The sequence below is a fragment of the Bombus impatiens genome, unplaced genomic scaffold (assembly GCF_000188095.3).
Source record: "Bombus impatiens unplaced genomic scaffold, BIMP_2.2 scf_0321, whole genome shotgun sequence".
Taxonomy (NCBI): Eukaryota; Metazoa; Arthropoda; class Insecta; order Hymenoptera; family Apidae; genus Bombus; species Bombus impatiens.
Window position 1 is genome coordinate 1,617,156 of NT_176740.1, and position 15,289 is coordinate 1,632,444.

General features: G+C 38.8%; 1 protein-coding gene across 4 annotated transcripts in view; it reads right to left on the reverse strand.

Moving 5' to 3' along the window:
• LOC100744772 (protein rhomboid) overlaps positions 1–15,289 on the reverse strand; it is a 166,892-nt gene that overhangs the window by 9,297 nt on the left and 142,306 nt on the right. For all 4 annotated transcript variants that reach the window (XM_012385599.3, XM_003489401.4, XM_033320670.1 and 1 more), the window contains one exon: positions 3,351–3,616. In XM_012385599.3, the coding sequence (XP_012241022.1) occupies positions 3,351–3,605 (255 nt within the window). In that variant the 5' untranslated portion in view covers positions 3,606–3,616. The remainder of the gene's footprint in view (positions 1–3,350; positions 3,617–15,289) is intronic.

Genomic DNA, 15,289 nt, shown 5'->3' on the forward strand with positions numbered 1-15,289 from the left:
AGACTTCCACCCTTCGATGGGAAGTTTCTAGTGATTTATCAGAACTCTCTAACGAGCTATATTTACAGGTACACGTTTTTACTTCTGATTTATAGCGTTCGTTATCCTACATCCTCTCCTGGTGGCGTTATTACACGCGAAGAACGCGAAGCGAACAGTCGCGTCGGTGGCACGATTATTACCGAAACGGAAGTTGACTTTTCGCCGAGCGTTTCAACCAGGATATCACCGTTTCCGCTATCTCAGCGTTTTCATTAAAGGTTCACACGGCTGGAAAACGTTATCGTTCGTTTCATCGCGCGAAACTGGACCTGCACGCCGATTAGATTCCTCCCTGTTTCGACGAATCAGCCACCGCGCCAACTCTGATTTTACCAGAGAGGGCTGTTCTCTGCGGGTCGAGCACAGCTCGTCGAATATCCCTTTATTGCTTGAGGAACAGGAATTTTACGCGGTTTTGGATTATTCGCCTTTTCCTGGAACCTGTTTCGTACGAGAGAGAAAGAGAGAGAGAGAGAGGAATTGGTTCCGTGGCAAAGTATATGCAGAAATCGATCGATCGAGTGGAATTTTCTGGTCAATTGCCACAAAAGTAACTGTAGAATAGCGTGTTTTTTTTTTGTAACTTTGAGTAGCTGAAAATACGTTGTATCTTGATTTAGTATAAAATGATAGTAATATGTAGATCATTTATATTTACAGCTCGAATCTAACGAACGTACTTGTTGAATTGCGGCAAAGTGGAAATTTGCTTCTTTCTACCTGCGGGATAATTGACAATATCGTACATTTTGATAGGATGAAAAATGAGGGGAAAATGTAATTTATTCGTTATTATTATTGCCTTTGGTGAATGCAGGCAGGTGTAAAAGCTCTGAATGAGGTGGCGTCCAACTCGATCGTCAATTTTCAACAAGTTACGTAATAAACATTGCCTTTGTACGCAATTGTGCATCGTTTGTAAAATAAATATTAAATATTAATGTCTCTTGCGCGAGCGAACGTGAAAGTCGTTACAAGAAATGTAATTATTAAACATACTACGTACTTTGGATCGTGAAAAGCATTTCCTAACTTAAATGGAACTGTACAAATTTTCGCTCTTATTCAAGATTAATCTTGTATCTTTTGTCACGAAGTTGACTAACTTGGACCAACCGTTATGACTTTAAATATTCCCATAATACTTTCCGCTTATCCTTTTTACAACCAAGAAATATCTCTTATCATTCTCTTGGATATCGACTTAAAAAAACCCATTAGCCACTGTTTACGTCTACTATCAATATCGAATTATCAAACTTCACAACTGAGACTAATGATGTGAAGGAACAAGCAGAGATCTATCTTGAGAGTCTTAAAAGATCAAATTTATTAAGACAGTAGCTGTGATACCCGTTCGAGAACATTGTTTAAAACGAAGAACCAAAAGAAGATGAAAAGACGTTGCTCATTCTAATTTCCAAATTTTCAAATTAGCAATCGCCCGAATCAACAGAATTTTTCTCCTCTAACGATTTTGGAAACTTTAAAAAACACTAAATTCAGGGGATTTTCGGTATCTATTCGAGAACGTTCCCTAAAAGAAAACAGAAAATCGTCCGTTCTAAAATTTCCTGAACGTGTAAATTAATTCGCTTCCTTGAGACAGGTGTGAAAACTTTGAACGATGAAATTCAGGACGCTCGCAATATCCATTGCAGAACATCCCGCAAGATAATCGTTCTGTCGCTGTTATCTGCTCGATTATCGCGTGGAAATCGGACCTCCGCATCGCGGGCCGCCATTCTTTTCAACCGCCGATCTCGCGCCGTTTCATTAACTCCGTCGACAGCGTTAACTTCTGTTTTATTGCGTGAAACTGAGCGAGGAAAGAAAGGTGCATTTAACTTGGTGGCTTTAACTCGGCGCATTTTATCCGCCACGTTCGCTGCTCGTACCGGCGAGCTTCCGGAAGTGCTCGAATAAGCTCACTGGAATTATTATCGAGCCAGAGAGAAGAATCCGACGGAGGAACGCGAAAGCACGAAAAAAGAAAGATATAGAACAGACTGAGGAACGTCTCGACTCCATTTTTTCCCCTCTTTCTTCTTCGTCTTCGTTCCTCTTCCCTTCTTTTATTTTTTCCTCTCCGTTCAAGTCGAGCTAGAGTTTCTTGAAATACCAGTACGATATTCCTTCGTGAACTCGTGCGAATAATTGAGAGAGATTCCCATCGTCTCGTCCTTGTCGCAGAACAGCCTCAACGACGCATTAACCCGGCTAATGGGAAATTTTTCGAGCTCGGACGAATCGTGCGATGCATTCACGTTTTTCGGTGAGCATCCGGTTTGCCGGATTCGACGTCACGCGGAATAATATCGACACGGAGGACTCTTTATTTTTGCTAGAGATCGAAAGCTTCCTTTTGTAATTGTCGATAGAGGCGCGACCTCTTTTCGCCGATTTCTCGCTTCTGTAGAATTGTTTGCTGTCGAGGGTGGGAAAACGGGAACGAAAATTTCACGGTACAGCGACTATCATTCTAACACATGCGAAAGTTGCAGATATTTCGTCAGCAAGCGACGTAACGTAGAACACGAGAAGAACGCTGGATATTTAAAACTGATGGAGTGAAAGTAAGTGGAACTTAAAAACCGCTCTTCCGCAAAATAATATCGCCGAACGTACACTTAGACTCTCGTTCGAGGCTTCCATTTGGTTGGATTAAAACAATCTTTATCTTGTAATTAATTTTCACCTCCATTTGTAAATTGCACTGCACTCAAACGGTTCACCAACAATCCCAAAAACCATTAATCAGTGCTCAATTATGAATCACGGCGAAGTCTCGCAAACCATTCAAGAACACGTCTATTTCCAAATCAAATTACCGAAATCGTGAGTTCCACTCGAACTTCGCCATTCATTCGCAAACATCCCTGCTCTAGCTCGAAATCATTCTAACAAACGTCCCATAGTTACGCTCACGGACGCACATATTTCAAAATTCTAATCTATTAACAGATTGCGAATAGTCGCGCGATCACATTTATATCGGTGTACAAATGTAAATACGAAGAAGCGTTCGCACAAATGCAGAAATACATGAAACACGAGAAACAAGCTACCCAAACTATTCTAAACTTAATTTCAAACATAAATTTTTCATTTAAATTTATTTAACTTTCGAACGTTTAGGGTAGAACACATTTTTTTTCTTTTTTTTTTAGGTAGTTTTAATTCTTTATCCGTGCCTTTAAAAATATGAATTCGCATAAATATTCCACACAGTCTATTTAGGATGAAATTATCGATCGATAGATAAAGTTTCTGAAAGATGGACAAACGAGTGGATTTATTAGAGTTACCTCTATGATGCTGATGCAGATCATAAGGTAGGGCGGTCGTATCCGGAAGTTGGGCTTCCGGGGCGGTAGCGGGTGCCTGGGCGTCGGTCTAGGCGTGATCTCGTCATCCTTTGTCTTCTTGTACGAGGAGGTGACGATGATCGGCGATTCCGGGGAATAGGGCGAGCCGGGGCCGGAATATGTGGTGTCGGTGCAATCCGACGAGATCGTCGACAGTGTTGGAGAGTTCTCCAGCAGCGCTGCCTCAACGTCCATGATGGCCTGGTCTGCAAAAAGAGATCACCAACTCCTGTTAATCATAGAACCAGAGAGATCTCTTTTGGATAATTTAATGGTTAAAATTAATTGAATAGAATTAGTTAAAATAAACTGATACATTCTCTGGTCCGGAGGATGACATTTCAAACGATAAAAAGATATTTATCCTGGATTTTCTGAATTCGATGATCGAAGATTAAGGCTATCAGTTAGAAGAAAAATTCAAATCGATATAGTCATGGTATTTTAAATATCGACAGAGTATTTGGTTCGGAAATGAAAGCACGAGTGATTTTTTTAACAAAAAGATAGAAACTGAAATATTTTATTATTTTGATTCGAAGTGGCATTTTAAGGGGGCATTCTGGTCTAGAGGCATGAATTTCGGGCGATTTTTGAAGCTCTGTACAAGCGAAACAAAAAATATTTTTGCTATCCTTCTGTTTAGCATTTGTTTATTGATATTTCGAGATTACGTGGAAAATTCACTGAAAAAAACTCAATATTTAAAAAGTTACGAGCTGGCAAAGTGGGTGCTGTCAAAAAAATGGGGTGCCGTGGCGTGCATGATATCAATCCTTCTGGTCATCCGAAACAAAAAATGCGAACGGATTCTTAATTAGTATGGATGCCGCTATCTTCTGAACCTTGGAAAAGTCAATACAACATTTTTTCACAAAATGACGGCCGTTTGAAAAAAATTTCTTATTCCGCACGTTTTTTTGACAATTCCGAACGTTTAAAAAATAGTAATATTAAAGATTTTGAGCCGAGCGTGGTCCGGACGATAGAGGAGTATATAAGGAATATTCGAACCAAATTTAAAATAAATCCGTTCAGTAGAACTTGAGATATCGTGCACGCCAACTCGAAAAAAGTAGTTTCGAGAAAAACGCGTTTAAAGTTTTGAGACGTAGGAACTCGGGCAGCGTCTACCGTTTATTCCACATTGGTCCCGGCCGGACCGGGGCAGATACTGCGTCACAAAAATGGCTGTAATTCATAAAATAATTGGAATTTTGAAAAATCCCTTTAAGGGCATATTCTCGAATGTCTAAACTTTGGAAATATGGAAAAAAATGTTTCGATTTTTTCACATTTCTAGACCAGAATACCCCCTTGAATATTAAAAAACGAAACACGACGCGAGAGAAACAGAGAGGAACACGCAACGATGATAGAAAAATAACTACGTTTCGCTAGACTGAATCGTCGTTCGATCATTGTCCCGTTATTGCGATAATCTCGCCGCAAGCTCGACTAATCGTAATTTATGAACCACTGCCTTCTTTCTTCATTTATCGTGCTTTCTTTTTACCCACGATTCCTACTTTTCTCGATAAATGCTTCTATGAAAATTGAAAAACGTAAAAGAAGAAGAAGAGGAAGTCGCAAGCAAAATCGAATCGAAGTGACTGGGATGAATATCGATTAAACAAAACTCGTTTCGAGACGAAAAGGATCGGAGAGGAGAATAGAAAGGCAAAAGCAATGGAATATATAATTAGCGCGAATAGGCTATCTAGACGAATAGTTAGCAGCGAATGGTTCCCTGAAGTCGCTTTAATTTAAGCCACACTTTATTGCTCGCCAGCTAGTAGGCATTAATTTGCTCGCGGTTTTAAGTATAGCGTTCCCGTATTTCAACATTTTGGTCTTCTTGTTGGAACTATCGTCTTCGATAAATTTCCGAGCTCCTGACTCTGCCAAGCGGCATTATAGGCGACGGTGTTTTATGTACTGCGGATACTTATAAATTTATGGTGAATTTAAATGTGCAAACACGTAGAAGAATGTATGTAATACGTGAGAATATTCAAAATTAGAAATGGATTTTCCATTAATAATCTTATAAGTAGATTAACACAACCGAACAGGGATTCGTTTAGTCAACATTGATATATTCGTCGGTTAATTAATCGAATTAACCCTAAACGAGAAGCTACCATTTGCTAATCTAAATAACTTTTCTCGTGAATATCTACCATCGGTAGTAATTCCATTATAGGAAATCCTGCGATAGAATCTTTGCGAAAATCCCAAGTTGTCCTAATTAACCAAAGAAACATCAAGTATTAAATTGTCCATAAAAAGAGAGAACATCGAGCACCATTTTCGACCCTCAAAGCATTTTCCACGGTCTCGCCTTTCGCAACGACCTTCTCGCACCATTCCAACCCTCGGCCTCGCAACGGTTCACTCCAGCATCGTTCACTCTTTAATCCAACCACGGTTGCGACGCATTCATTTGTCCACAGGTTCACGAGGTACAGGAACGTAGTTGCGGAGGACAGAGGTTCGTTTTGTGGAAAGCGAAGCGAGAGACAGAGAGCCATAGTGACACAGAGAACCACGCCACCGACTAGAAAGGAGCAAAGAGGGAAGAGTGGCGAGAACAGGAGACAGAGACGAGAACTTTCGCCGGGGTCAATCCTGGTGATCCCTTTGTCCGTTCCAGCAGCGGTCTTTGTTCGGCCAGTGTTGTCGAGCCACCATAGAATTTGCCTCTGAATTATTGGGGCTCATAGTCGAAACCAGACGATTTCGCCCGTTTCACAGCCCTTCTGCCTCTGTCTCTACCTCTGTATATACCCATGGCCTCGAGTGGAGTCGAGTCGAATCGAATCGATCTTTGACTACGAAGATCACGGAGATACACCACCCGCACAGCGTCCGGAATCATTTTCTCATTTGCGAGGTTAAGAATCGCAGTGGTGCAAGTTCTCTGCTGCTGTAATATATTTTGTAAAATAGCGTTCTGTATTTGTCGTTATGGAAAATTCGTTATATTTCTTCGTTATATTTCACTGTCGTTTGAGGGAAAAGACATATCGATCAACTCTGTATATAAATAGAAAACTAGAGAGAAACGATACTAGGTATGCTTATTTTTATTTTATTTTTAAAACGCGAAATGACAATGGATCAATAATTTCATCTATTTTATCCTCGATTCTTAATTGGACGTTTTAACGTTCTCTTTTAACTGTGTCAGAGGAAGCTTTATCGTGTTTATTCCTTGTGGTCTTCGAATACACCTCTTTCTTTGATCTTTCTATTTCAATACGATGTTTAACACGGGGATACGATCATCGACAATCGCCTGAAACTCAAACTTCCAGGAAAATGAAGATTCGCTGGCGTACATTGCTTAAATCAACGTCTATCCACCCTTCCTCATCCTCTGTCGCCCTATTTCCTCGCCTCGGACTAACTCGACCACGAGCCAACGTGTGACACAACGTTTGATGTTCATTATTGCAACGACCGATCGTTTTGTTTCGTTGATAAATGATCTCGTTGCGGTGGTATAGCGCGATTCTCACCCCCTCCAGCTTTGGTAAATGAATTCTGCGCGAAAGCAGAGAGAGAGAGAGAGAGAGAGAGAGAGAGAGAGAGAAATTGTGCACCGTCGCAGGTTGTATTGTCGTACTTCTTTTCTCTTTTCCCCTCTTTGTCGCGTTAATCGCGCAGGTTTCATTTTGTTCGACCACTCGACGAATGCGAAACGTAGTTTTTTAACATTCAGTAGCCTTGAATTTTAATTCCTGGTTATTTCACGGTACACCTGCTTCCATTATTTGTTTCATCCCATTCCTTTTCTTCGCTTTTTCACCCTGGTGTTTCGCCTTTTTTCGGCATAATGTTTTCGCTCACGTGACGTTATAACGACGTTAATACGTGATTATGAGACACTGTGCCTGGTAACATGGAACAAATTGAAACGTCTAATGGCCATGTTTCATCATACCGTGTTTTACGTGGTTGTTCGAGCGTGCAATAAATCTGGCAGGTTATTTTTGTTCGCCGAGGTATGTGCAGCATTTGATATAATGTTTTACTTGTTAGAGGTTTTATTGTGTCAAATATCTTTCTACCTAAAACACGTTGCGATTCTATTAAAATTTCATACTTCGTTAAATCGACATTAACGGTATTAAACGTATTTTTAAATACCTTCTTCCATTAGCTTTACCATTTTGTTACTAGACATCTCGTTCTTCTATCGTGTCTTTAGATCGACGTGATTTTCTTCCATCGATGTTTTCTCTTCTCTTCTCTTCCTCTTCCTCTTACCGTATTTTGTAATGCACGAGCGAATCTATCATCGGATTTATTAAAACGTACATGTTATCACGACGATCCTAAATACATGTATGTATGTGACACGTATACGTGTAAAATACCAAAAATATTTCAGAAAAATTCTAGCCAAGAAAAAAGAAACCAGGTAGAAAAATTGAAGCGGCGAAAAGAGAGTAAAAGATAAGACGATTCGACCGAGGTTTCTCAACGAGGAGAGTTCATCGTTCGGATGAAGCATCGACGTGACCGATGCGAGCGTGTACTTGTCTGCGCGTAATTAACGTAACGGCCGCCCAGCCACGCAAATCAAACGTACACGCACGACGTACGAGGAGCGGCGTAATTAAGGCCTCTCCCAGGCTGCACGAAGAACAATGCGACTCCACCCGCGTACAACACGCGTCAATGACCGCAACGTGCTTGATCACCGATAATCGACCACGTCCAAGTCGTTCCAACTGCCCTTTCATGCGTGACGACCGGCCTCTTCCTCTCTGTTGCTACAACCTGCGAGGATTCTTCCTTTTATCCTGATGCTCTGTTGTCCTTCGTCCTTTCTTTGATCTTCCACGTTTTTTGAGTTCGAAACGCTGAATGATAACGTACAATATTCTTTTTATTCTGTCTCTTGCTGTCTTCGATAGCAAGGGAGGTTTTTCAAGCAGCTAATGTGCATAGCTTGTTCCAATGAAACGAGGTATTTCGTAAGTGGATGATTTTTAATGGATTTAAGAATATTTTGCGATTACCGTTATTTTTTTTCTTTTTTTTTCGTGCTAAGATTAATATTGTTCAGATTTATTTTAGCAATGTCGAGCTTCTCCTCTTTTTTTATTCTTTGATGGTGATGAGGTCTTTTTTAAAAATAATTTGTGTAGTTTGTTGACGGAGTGAAGCGTTCTGGGTGAACTGGACCATCTGTAAGCGTTTTAAGAATATGTTCGCGACATTTAGCAGTTCTGCCATGATAGGATTATTATTTGTTGGGTTTGTTTTAGAAACATCGAGGAGAATTCTTCGATGATGGTTTACGTACGGTACTTTTCTAGATTTTTCTAGATTTCGGAGGTCTTTTGTATTTTTAGAATATGTACTTATCGGCCTACGATGTTTCGGTTGATTTGGAGCTAATTACTTCACTTGAGTTTCCAAATTGAAGGTGGTTCAGGGTATTTTTGTAACCGTTTCGAAGATGGTTGGGAATCGTCAATAAGGAAGCGAGTCATTCTCAAGTTTTACCTCAAAAGAGATTCGTTGTTCGTTGTTAAAGAGCTGTTTGAGAAAGTGTCATATTAAAAGAGTTCATCGTCATTTTCTACGAAATATTTACGTCTTACTATTTCGTTTATTCATTCGCGTAAGTACATACTTTTGTACAAATACGACGTATTTCACTGTCACGAAATTCTGCATGGTTTGTCTGAATTTCTTGTCTCGCAGATAATATCCGTAACTCCCACGCGGCATATAGTTTCAATTCAACAATGGCCTGTTACGTTTTTAGAACAAAAGTTGCTTTAAACTACTTTGCAGTTCGCGAATTATTTTGTTTTCTATTCAACACACAGGTATCGCAGCAGTAAAAATACTTCGTTTAAATAGCTGCTAAAAAGACAAATTGTAAATCGAGGGGTTAGAGTATTCCAAAAATATTCTAATTAATCATCTGAATACGAGCGAGTTATTTAAAATGCACACAAATCTAGGAACTTATTCGTTTCAGAACGTGAAAGTTGGTTCGATTTAGAGCATGGTAAAACTTCTCAGTTGCTAGAGGCTTTAAACAAACAAAGAATTTCTCGATACTTTTCTACTTTAAAGTCTGCAGACGCTAGGATTTTGGTCAGTGGACTTTAATATAGAAGGTGAGCAAGACGATGAATAATACTTTCGGAAAGTAACCGCTAGAGCGAAGTTACGACTTTGGCGAAGTTTAGCAATTCATGAGGAACAGAGGGCAAACCGATCTATGGTCGCTTCTAAAATGAACGCTTCTAAAACCACCGAGTGTTTTCTATATAAACCTGTCATTATCACATGGTAATTTCAAAACTCCAGCAAATTAAATCGATCATAGAAGTTGTAATTTTTTCTAGAACTTAAAAGTTCGTAGAGAGTCGCGCGAGTATGGCTAAGATTTCCGTAAGAAATTTTATACTTTAACCGTTAGCAGTTGCAGCGTCAATTTTTTCGCAGATTAAACGATTAACCTCGATGAAGTTGATCAATCAGTTTAGCTGTCGTGTGACTTTAACCATACAATTTTTCATTCAATATTTGTCAAATAAATTCTGTTAACACGTTGACTGTCATGCCAATTTGATATATTTTTTCCTTGCGAGTCACGGTAGATTGAAATATACCGCGCCAATTCAATTTTTGCAAAATATCATACTAGTCATTAACACTGTTACGAATCTTCTAATCCTAGAAATTTATGTTACTTTAATCACTCACTTAAAAGATATAGCAACGCCAGACACCGACGACCATCGTGGCAAGCAACGTGTTAATTTAATCGATCGATTTCATCGAAAGAACCAGAATCGATCTGGGAAAACCGACGGGAGTTCAATGAGAACCGAAGAAACTACAAATAACGGGATCATTAATTATGCCAGCAACTCGAGCAGCGTGGGGATACACACGATTGGCTCATTAATTTTCAGCAACGTTCCTATCGACTTTCTGTCACGAGGCCTTTGCCGCGCCGAAATGCTTTAGTCGAAACGACGACAACCGCAAATCAAAATCGTGATCGTGCACAAAGGCTAAATAATTTCCAATTTTAAACCAACTCTTTCCGTGTTTTTCTTTCATCTATTATAAATGAGTGAATGCGAAAATAAAAAATTAGAACACTAAATGATTTAACGAACCTCCGAATCGTTCGAATATTTTAATTAAAGAATTATTCGAAGAATTAATAAATGCCCCTGGTAGGCCGTAGAATGTTCCGAATCTTCGGACAACAAATTCTGAGTTATTCGAGACTTACGCTGTATATACAAAGAAAAAGTTTGTCGAAATTACTTGCAAGAATAAGTAATTAATTGATCAATTGCAACGAATGGACGGGGATTATATTCGCGGAAGAATCTCTGTGAGAAAACTCGTCTATATTTTTAGCAAAAAGTTTTCCCAACAGAAATCACGTTTACATAGAATTCTCCCCCCCAAAAAAGGAAGATTAGATATAGAAAATTCCCGTGTATGATCGTTCTATGTGAAAAGAAGCATTCTTTTAAAGAATTTAATTTTACGTATATTTTTCTTCTCTTTTTCTCCTTAAATATAACTTGCAATTTTTTCGAAGTTTTTCAAACTATTTCGAATGCATCAGGTAGATGGATGATTTATAGGAACATAAATTGATACCTCGCGAAACCACGATTACCGATGGGAATTGGGAGGCTTGCGGAAGTTGGACGTGACCCGGTTCGCGGGCAGTTTTAGTTTTAGGACTTGTTTGATTTAGGAATTTCCTAGCTGTCGGAAATTTTGAGGATCCGGCTAGTTGGAAATATTCGTCAGAATTTTTGAAACGCTTTTGCGAGTTTCTTAATTTTTCCCAGAAGCGGTGTTATTGTTTCTTAAATTTCTAACTCGTATCATTTACATTCGCACTTTTTAAATAGTCATCTGAATGATCACGATCGCTAAATACGTTCTTTGTAGGACAATTGGACAAAAGTACGAATAAATCCTGAAGCGCAATTATAAAATACTACGGATATATCACAATGAAAAATTTATGTACGAATTCCATCTTTTTTATTCGACACTTTTTCCTCTGCACGCGCGAAAGCATTTTCCCCTGAAATTTTGTACAATCGTTTACCTTTGCCAGTGTTTCATCATCCCTCGGCGATTTTCGCAATGAACGATGATGATTAATCGGGGGACGGTGGCCGATAATTGATCGCGCGAATGAGCGATTAAATAAACGAGCGGTCTGCACGTTGGAAAACCTCATCCGACAATTTCCACTCAACGTGTTTCGATTTGCCTCGAGCTTACACTCCGGTACTTTAGCCCATCTCTCGATTAATTTTTGCATTTTTCCTGGTGCACGCGATTTTTCGTGTCCAGTGACACGAACCCTTCGAATAGACTGGCTTCCCTCTATTTCGCTCGTGAGATCGTTTCCAGAATTTAACAGGATGACTTTCAGTTGCCGGTTGGATTCTCCAATGGGGCTTCCTTTGGTTTCGCGGTTAGAATGGAATTTAGATGGTTGTTTAACGATCGTTACAGGAGTTAGCTTTCATCATTAAAACTGACGATGATAAAAATTAATGTTCCTAGAAAGTCGCTGGAAGACCAGTTTAGTAATAAATTCTTCAAGTTAAAAATAACTTGCCTCACAGGGATATATCACAGAGATTATAATGCACGTGTTATCTATATACATCTAATCTTCTTGATTTAGTAACGCGATAATACTTACAGGAGAATCACTAGAGAAGGTGGTACATAGAAATAGCACATTTTTTATTGGAAAAGGTAGTAGATGATTTTTGACAGTGATGAGTTTGATGATATTAATTGAATTTGAAATATTAAAAATGCATTAAAATAGTACGCATTAGGTTATATGCGACCGTAAGATCGTAAGATTCATTAAAAAGTTCTTAAAAAATTCATTAAGAAATCCAGCAGCTAAGCGCTAGGTAATTAATGTATGCAAGTGCTTATTGTCAATCTCGAAAGATCCTTTTCATCACGATTGATACCTGAATATCCAAATTGGACGTTCAAATTCACTTATGTGTGATAAATGTGTAGTTAAAAAAGAAAGAAAAAAAAAAGAAACAGTAAACCGATAATAAAAAATGTTACTTGTACCTACTAGGAAAAATTAACTGGAACGTGGAACGAGCAAGCTGCTGACACTCGATATCTCGACGTCGTGATTTTTCCCGTTCGATTGATCCTCCGGTGCGCGCAAATTTCAAACACTCATGAAGTGGAACACCGGTCCAGTTCATGCTCCACTTCAGCCCACTCGCTAATCGAGTTCAGCTCAGTCTATCGTGATCGAAACCGCGTTCCGTAATTCAAGCAATTTTAACCAATTTTAGCCTGTTTCTGGCATGGACCAAGAGCAATCACTTCGATCCCAATTTTCGTTCGTAGTAAAAAAGAGTCCACTTAGCCCGATATATGTGCATTATATTCGTCTCCTAGGGATATCCTAATGGATATCCTAATCGATAGATTATACTGCACGGGCTCTGTTACGTATAGTATCTGTAATCTTTTAGATTCTTTTTAATGAAATATCACTTACGCGGCAGATTCGATGAAAAAGTGAGACGATTTTTAATCGGAAATAATTTTAATATTTGAAAAATATTAAGAATATATTAAAATAAAGCCTTGTACCTACTTACGGTGCCTTAGAAATTCTTTGATCATCGAAGAATGGGGAATGGCTGACTGGATTATTGCAGAAACTAGATAGATACGATGTTCACGTCTATTTTCCTCTTTGGAAAAGATATCTTTCCCACTGAATCCTTCGTATATGATATTTTTACATTACTGTTTACAAGCAGGATTTTGGGATGTAAAAATAATGCCATAGCAGGCACTGCGGCAAACCAATAATGCATTGTTGTACTGGATATGCTTGTACATATATAACTACGATATATGTAGGTCGTAAAATCTATCAATATTCTAGGAAATTGACAGGAATATGGGCCGCCAGAAACTTGAATCTCGGCTAAGGGCATACGAAGAAATTTGTAATGTACGTGGAAACGTATAAAGAGAATTGTTAAAGTGTTTGTATAATAACACGCACAATATCATACATCTATGATGAGGTTTTAAAGAATTCATAGAACTTAATAATTTGTATGTTGACATGAACGCGACGTGCTGTGCCTCGTGTTACGCATTACGCGATGATTTACCAATTTTCGCCTGTTTCTACCTCCCCGACACAAATGTTACTTCAGCTCTGATTGTCAAGCACAAATACCAAGAGAAATGCACATATCCCATGTACATATGTATGCACGACAAACACCGATTGATCAGAGTCACCATGGTCCTCTATGTGGCACAACTTTGTGGGTTCAATTTTAGGTTATTTCACCTGGTTAGATTATTGTTCGCCGAGTTTAGTTCTAATTGTCGGGTACAAATATGACTGGAAATTGTCGTGTTCCACGGTATATCGCGTAAGTGTGACAAACACTGCCGGAATCTACGTTAATTGATGTATATACACGAACATGTTATACTACTTGTTTGGTAGAGTTTTCAGTGTTACAGCCAATTACATTCCGTACAGACAAAACGATACTAACGGATTTCATCTATTATATACCAGGTTTATAAGCATGCATTTTGCAGATTCGTAATTGTTGTTTATAACTTCCTGAATTCAGCTGAATTGAATAAAAGGGAATAGCACGGAAGATTGTCATTATAGCGACAAGCATCGGGATCTTGAGAATTTCTAGTCTTTTTAATCAATCAAAATCGTATGAATTATTGTCGTAAAATTTAGGCGATATTAGATCGTGCGTTGTAACAGAATTAATTGTGGTACACGCTGTGACACAATTAGATTCAATAGGGATATCCACAAGTCTTTAATTAATTTAAAAATATGCATAATCATAAATCACAGTTACTATTCGTTCTATTCTCAGGAACAATGCTATTAATTTTCAGTTAAAGATTGCTTGCAATTCGAATCATAATAGTCAAGATTAATAAAACAGTTTAGACATTTTGTAACTTTCAATTTCAGTAGCTAAAATTGATAAGAAATATAGAAATTCCATACTGTCCAATGGTCGTAGGTAAAATTGGATCCAAAAATTCCTAAATTTCGTATCCTTCAACTACAGTACCCAAATATAACAAGAGAATTCACGAATTCCGTAAGCTCTATTATTTCCAGTAAACCAAATGAATGAGAAAAATTCACAAATGTTCCACAAAACACGACTAAACTGAACATTCGAATTTTGTTGCTTGTACACAATTTACTCGATTTCCAAATTCGATTACGATCACACCCTATCAAGATGCCATCGACCACAGGCACACTAAACCATTCTGTCATCCTTCATCAGCCCGCAACAAACGCGAACTATCAAGTAAACTGAAACTAACGCAGAATTTCCGTACAAAAGAGACCTATCAAAGACAAAACTGGGACAGTATTACGTAAAGCGGAAATAGACGATGAACGCGCCTTATCGACTCGCGATCGACAGTCTACTGAAAGCGACGCTTTTTCAAATCGGGCCATTCACGTTAGCACAAATCGTGTTCAACGACTGTAAAGCATGTGAAAATCGTTGGCGATCGCTTGGTCTTTTACATAAATTATGTAACCGTGACCCAAGGTTGCCGCAGAAATAGCAACGAGCTTCTAACGCGATCAATCGAGTTTATCTACCAGTTCAACTTGACCTGCTACTGTAGCAAAATTACTCTAGGTCGTCCTCGAATTGAGGACGACTGGTTAGAGGGAAATTAAACGGTTCAACCACGACCGGAAGTCTGTGGGTGTCCCTGTGCCCGGTTCCAATTCGTCTCGCGATGGGATTTAAGGAATTTCTAGA